Source organism: Leptonychotes weddellii, chromosome 6 (genome assembly GCF_054177405.1).
Source record: "Leptonychotes weddellii isolate Sample4059 chromosome 6, ASM5417740v2, whole genome shotgun sequence".
Classification (NCBI taxonomy): Eukaryota; Metazoa; Chordata; class Mammalia; order Carnivora; family Phocidae; genus Leptonychotes; species Leptonychotes weddellii.
In genome coordinates this window covers 81,802,991-81,809,864 of record NC_138374.1, presented here as the reverse complement: position 1 = coordinate 81,809,864, position 6,874 = coordinate 81,802,991, and the positions used below count along the sequence as shown (strand labels likewise).

The window sequence follows — 6,874 nt, the reverse complement described above, 5'->3', positions numbered from 1 at the left end:
TAGAATGGCTAAACTTAACAAGTTAGGAAACAACAGATGTTGGCAAGGATGCAGAGAAAGGGGAACCCTCCTACACTGTTGGTGGAATGCAAGCTGGTGCAGCCACTCTGGAAAACGGTATGGAGGTTCCTCAAGAAGTTGAAAATAGAGCTACCCTATGACCCAGCAATTGCACTACAGGGTATTTACCCCAAACATACAAATGTAGTGATCTGAAGGGGCACTTGCACCCTGATGTTTATAGCAGCAATGTCCACAATAGCCAAACTATGGAAAGAGCCCAGATGTCTATCAATAGATGAAGAGATAAAGAAGAAAAAAAAAATCTTGCCATTTGCAACAACATGGATAGAACTAGAGGGTACTATGCTAAGAGAAATAAGTCAATCAGAGAAAGACAATTATCATATGATCTCACTGATATGACGAATTTGAGAAATAAGACAGAGGATCATAGGGGAAGGGAGGGAAGAATGAAACAAGACAAAACCAGAGAGGGAGACAAACCATAAGAGACTCAATCTCAGGAAGCAAACTGAGGGTTGCTAGAGTGGAGGGGGGTGAGAGGGATGGGGTGGCTGCGTGATGGACATGGGGGAGGGTATGTGCTATGGTGAGCACTGTGAATTGTGTAAGACTGATGAATCACAGACCTGTACCCCTGAAACAAGTAATGCATTATATGTTAATTTTTTTAAATGTTTTAAATGTAAAAAAAAACCATTTTATTACTTCCTTCTCTATCTTGTATGCCTTTTATTTCCTTCTCTCATCTTACTATGGCAGACACTTCCAGTATGATATTGAATAGGAGGGGTAATCAGAGGAGACATCTTTGCCTTGTTCACAGTAGGAATGGATCTAGTTTCTCATTATTAAGTTTTTGCATAACTTTTGCAGATGCTTCTTTATCAAGGTGAGGAAGTTCCCCTCCATTGCTTATTATCTGAGAGTTTTTGTCATGAATAGGTGTGAGATTTTGTCAAATGCTTTTTCTGCATCTATTGATGTGATTATATGCTTTTCCTTTTTTTAACCTTTGGTGTGACAGATTACATTAATTGATTTTTAGTGTTGAACCAGACTTGCATAACTGGAATAAATCCCATTTGCCCTTGTTATATAATTCTTTTTACACATTGTTGAATTTGAAAGGTCTGCAACTTTACCTGTAATGTCTTTATCTGGTTTTGTTATTAGTGCATCTTTCTCTATTGTTCTTCTGTTTTCAATTCCTTGATTTCTGCTGCAATTTTTTTCTTCTAGTTCCTTTAGGTTTGTATTGCTTTTTTTCTCTAGTTTTCTAAGGTAGAAGCTTAGAGCATTGATTTTAGATCTTTCTTCTTTTCTAATATATGCACTTAATACCATACATTTCCCTCTAAGCCTTGCTTTCACTGTAGCCCTCAAATTTTGGTAAGCTGTATTTTTTTCATTTGTTCAAGACATTTTTCATTTTCTTTTTGTTCAAAATATTTTTAAATTTCAGTTGAGATTTCTTCCTTGACTAATGTGTTATTTAGAAGTGTTTAAGCTCCAAATCTTTGGGAATTTTTCCATCTATCTTTTTGTTATTGACTTCTAGCTTAATTACATTGTATTTTGAAAGCATACTTTGTATGCGTTCTGTGTTTTTTTTTTAAATTTCTTAAGATGTGTTTTATGGCCAAGGATATGGTGTGTCATGGTCAATGTTCCATATGAACTTGAGAAGAATGTGTATTCTGCGGTTGTTGGATGAGATACTCTTTAAATGTCAATTGGAGACACTTGATTGGTGGTGCTGTTTAGTTCAATTATGTACTTACTGATTTTCTGCCTGCTGGATCTGTCAATTACTGAAAGAGGAGTTTTGAATTTTTTTTTTAGATTTTATTAATTTATTTGAGAGAGAGAGAGATAGAGATAGTAAGAGAGAGCACAAGTGGGGAGGAGAGGGAGAAGCAGGCTCCTTGCAGAGCAAGGGATCATGACCTGAGCCTAAGGCAGACGCTTAACCGACTGAGCCACCCAGAGTCCCGAGTTTTGAATTTCTAACTACACTAGTGGATTTTTCTATTTATCCTTGCAGTTTTAAAAAGACATATTTGTGGCAAAACTAGTTTTTAAAAAGCACAGGAATGGACACACGGATGCAAACACAGAATCAGGCCAGTGATTATGTGTAAGCAAGTGGGGATGGGGGAAGGAGAGGTGTAGGACATTTCTAAGGTATTGGTAACATTCTGATTCTAATCTAGATGATTAGTACACAGATGCTTATCTTAGTATTATTCTTTAAGTGTGTGTGTGTCGTATACTCTTTTGTATATATGATACATTAGTAATAAAATTATTAAATAAGTGGTATTTTAAAAGAAACACAAAGAAAACATGCATATATAGAGAATATCAGAGCTCCATTTTTTAAAAATACTGTCTTGGATGCCATAAAATACCATCCACATGATTGACTAATCTGGGTTTAGAAAAGGTTATCCTTATAAAAGATACATTTTGTGGTAAAACAAAAAAGCAAAATAGAAGAGAGAGTTCTGGGCAGAACTTAAAAGACAGTGGAACATAAAGACAGGGAAGATAGAATGGGCACCCCAAGAGAGAGGAAGAACACACACAGTTCTGGTAGGCAAACAGGAAGAACACACCTGAAATATAATATGGCAAGTGAAATTAAATAGGAAAAAATATGGAAATTCCCTGAAAATCATTTGGAATAGCTTGAATTTTTTTCCTGGATATAATTAAGGGACCAGAGATGTTTCTAAGCAGAACATGACTTAATGAAATTCAGTTTAAAGGAGATAAATTAAAACATGGCAGATTAAATGCATTTATTTATCTCTGTTCTTTCCCATTATCTCACTAAGATAGTTGCAAGCCTACAAGGAGAAACGATGGGAAGGGAAGCAAGAACAGAAAGTAGAAAGCAGAGAGAGAAGTAGTATCTGACATAGAGCATGCAATTGTGTTAATTAAGAGCTTGCAGAGGGGGGTGCCTGGGTGACTCAGTCATTAAGCATCTGCCTTCAGCTCAGGTCATGATCCCAGGGTCCTGGGACCAAGCCCCGCATTAGGCTCCCTGCTTAGTGGGAAGCCTGCTTCTCCCTCTCCCACTCCCCCTGCTTGTGTTCCCTCTCTCGCTGTGTCTCTCTCTGTCAAATAAATAAATAAAATCTTAAAAAAAAAAGAGCTTGCAGAGGTAATTCTAAAGTGATGGGAACCCTCCAGTGTGCCTTCAGTCCTTTCCTCCAGCTCTGCTCCCTGAATGTGGAAACCTAGCATATATCCTCCTGGCAAGATAGAAGAGGATTTCTCTTTGCATTAACTGATCAGGACTACTTAAAAAAAACTTAAATTTGGAGTCAGAAGGGGAGAAGCACAATGGAGCACAAGAGGAGAGAGAAGTATCCCTAAGAACTGACCCAAAACTTGTTACAACTTCTGTCTTATATATTAAAGGAAAACCAAAGACTCCCAGAGAATTACAGAAAGCTTCCAACATCAATGTCAGACACCTAAATCAATAAAGAGAACAGTGGAACTCAGAGGAAAAACATAGCAGGGAGCAAAAGAAAAATCCAAAAAAGCATAAATAACATCTTCACAGAAATAGGAGAAGATATTATATACATAAAAGAAAACTATGATGTTATAAAATAGGAAAGAAGTAAGAAAAGAATTTTGGGAAGTGTATAATCACAATGAAAAAAAAAACCCTTGAAAACAAAGTAATAGATATGGAAAATTGAAATGCTCAGTATATCCTGACCAGGCCTTGAGTGTTGGCTCCTTTCTAGGCCTTGTAGATAAACAGTTCTCCATCCAAACAAAAGAGTCGCCAATACCTCCTTATAATGTGACTACACATATGTGAGGTTATCATATAGTGAGTGGACAGTGTAAAAAATGGTACTGATGATTGTAGAAACTATACTTGAAACATGTTATAGAGTCAGCAGTGTGGCTTGCAAAAACAGTAATTGCATTGCATTTCATGGTGGCATGGTTTAGGGCACAGAGGTTTGGTGACGACCCTACAACTGCCCAACATGGGTCCCCCTGAACTGCCAGGACCACATTCTGAGTGGGCAGAATGCCATCACCCAAGTATGTATACACTGAGGAAAGAGGACACTCAAGAGATATTTACTGAACATCTACAACCTGATGAGAAACTCTCCTTGGAATTTTTCATAACTTCTGAGATACATGGGAAAATCCTTATTTTCACAAACTGTATATCCACTCAAAAAATAGACCCAGCCCTGTCAAATTTTAGAATACCAAGAGAAAAAGGGAAGATCCTAAAACTTATAGAAAGGCAAACCATTTAAATAGCAAGTCAGTGTATCATCTGACTTTTCATTAGGAAACTTTAATACAAAAAGACTGGAGAAAAATGCCCTAAGATATCTGAAGTCTCTGCCTAGCCAATTTATCCAGCAGGTGTGTAAAATATTTTCAGATATTCAGGGTCTCAAAAATGTATGTTCTTATATACTTTCACAGAGAGTTACTAAAGAATGTGCTTTAGCAAAACAAGAAAGAGAAAAGCTCTGGATCCAGTAAATGGTGGCTTCAACTCAAAGAGTAATGCAGTGAAACAAGTACTAGATTACCTCTGCATTTACCACATGGAAAATATTGTGGAGCACCACATCACCTATTGGAACACTTAGGAAACAACAAATTTTCAAAATGAAATAATTATTAACTCTAGGAGAAATATCATGAATATATATGTATATATGAAAATGTAATTATAGTAAAATGACATACTAGTAAACAATATTTACATAGTAAAACAATGCAAAAACTATAGATTTAGCTAAACTCTGTGATACTGGGAGAAGAGGCATTGTATGGGTAGTTATATTTTATGAGAAATACATCTTCATCTGTCATATAAGAAGCCAATATATAATGTGTAAAAATCATATATTAAGAGAGAAGCATAAGAATATTTGAGAATTTGGAGACCATTGCAGATGAAATAGCTGTGTCAAGATTGTTTTCCTTTGGGAATAAGAGTGAAGAATGAGGAGAAATGGGGCAAAGGTAGCATTTTAGTGCTATTTGATTTGTTTAACCCAGATTTATGTTGATAAAAGTAAAAAATTTTTTTAAATGATTAATGTCAACAATGTACAAGATGGATGAGAGAAGAGAGATACCATTTTATTTTTCTATTTTCTATTTTTTTCTTCTTAGGACCTGGCATATTTTGATACCAATGACAACAGATGATGTGCTAAAGGAGATTAAAGGAAATCAAGTAGCTTTTCAAGATTGCTTTATTGCAGATTTTCTTTTCCTGCTGACCTTTCCTTTGTTGACAATACCTGAGATTCCTGGATTTTTACCAATCTCTTCACCACATGGTAGTCAGTTAATAGCAGCCTGGGCTGATTGTGTTCCTTCATCTGTTGTTGTGGTAGCCGATATGGAGACCTTTCAAACAAATGATTCATTCCGTACTTGGACCAGAATCAGAGTGCCTCCAAATATTTTGACTGAGGATGAAAGACACAGTGTGTCTGATGTAAGCCTATCACAGGATGGAATATTTTTTCTAATAAATGGTATTCTTTACATAAAAAGTTTTACTGGGTTCAAAAGACTGGGAATAAGTGAAAATCTTCCTGATAGTGGAATTATTGGCATTACAACAAGAAAATGGTGTTGGGTCAAATATTTATTAAAGGTTAGTAAAAGATTATGTATATTACACTTACACATTTAGATATATTTACCATATTATTTAATTCAGTGAAATATGAGACTATACTATACAGCTTTTTTGCAGAGTTATTTTATTTATGGTTGTAAATAAGTCCATCTTCCTAACCTAACTTTTCAGAGGCCTCGTTATAGAGATACACTTCCAGCAAAAGAAATAAAATACATATTGTGTATTATTATGCAGAGTCATTTAGCCATATTATGAGAGTTTTGTTTTACCTTGACATGGGCAAAAGGTCCAAAAAATTATTTTTCCCAAACAAAGATTCTATGTGCTCTCAAAAATGAATTAACTCCTCTTTTTGACAATATAGCGAATAAGATATCCTAAAGCTATTCCATTGCAAAACACCTAAAATGTTGTGTAAAATTTTAAACTTTTGTAAAGCATATAGCTGGACCTGTATGGAAGTAGGGGAAATCCTGAGAGGAATGGGGTAGTCCTAGTCCTAGATCACTAATCTAGAGGCATAAGCCAATTCAAAAATCTTGGCTGCTGTAAGCCCATGTGCTGATCTTAGATATTTAGACCTCTGGTACTCGGACATAAGGCCTTGGGCCTGAGCATCTGATAAGAATTTTTTCATAAAACAAGAACCTTAAAAAATTTCCCCAACATAATTAAATCTATCTCAGCTTTAACTCTTAGAAGGAGAGAAAAGTCTGTCTTCAGAATTTGTGATCAGAATACTCATGAAAGAAATTGAGGAAGACACAAAGAAATGGAAAAACGTTCCATGCTCATGGATTGGAAGAACAAATATTGTGAAAATGTCTATGCTACCTAGAGCAATCTACACATTTAATGCAATCCCTATCAAAATACCACCAACTTTTTTCACAGAACTGGAACAAATAATCCTAAAATTTGTATGGAACCAGAAAAGACCCCAAATAGCCAGAGGAATGTTGAAAAGAAAAGCAAAGCTGGTGGCATCACAATTCCAGACTTCAAGCTCTTACAAAGCTATAATCATCAAGACAGTATGGTACTGGCACAAAAACAGACACATAGATCAGTGGAACAGAATAGAGAGCCCAGGCCCTCAACTCTATGGTCAACTAATCTTTGACAAAGCAGGAAAGAATGTCCAATGTCAAAAAGACAGTCTCTTCAACAAATGGTGTTGGG

General features: G+C 35.8%; 1 protein-coding gene across 1 annotated transcript in view; it reads left to right on the top strand.

Annotated features, from left to right (window-relative positions):
* Nucleotides 1–6,874, top strand: part of CATSPERE (catsper channel auxiliary subunit epsilon) — a 150,093-nt gene that overhangs the window by 79,456 nt on the left and 63,763 nt on the right. Inside the window, exon 8 of the mRNA XM_081824485.1 lies at nt 5,212–5,704. Coding sequence (XP_081680611.1) covers nt 5,212–5,704 — 493 coding nt within the window. The remainder of the gene's footprint in view (nt 1–5,211; nt 5,705–6,874) is intronic.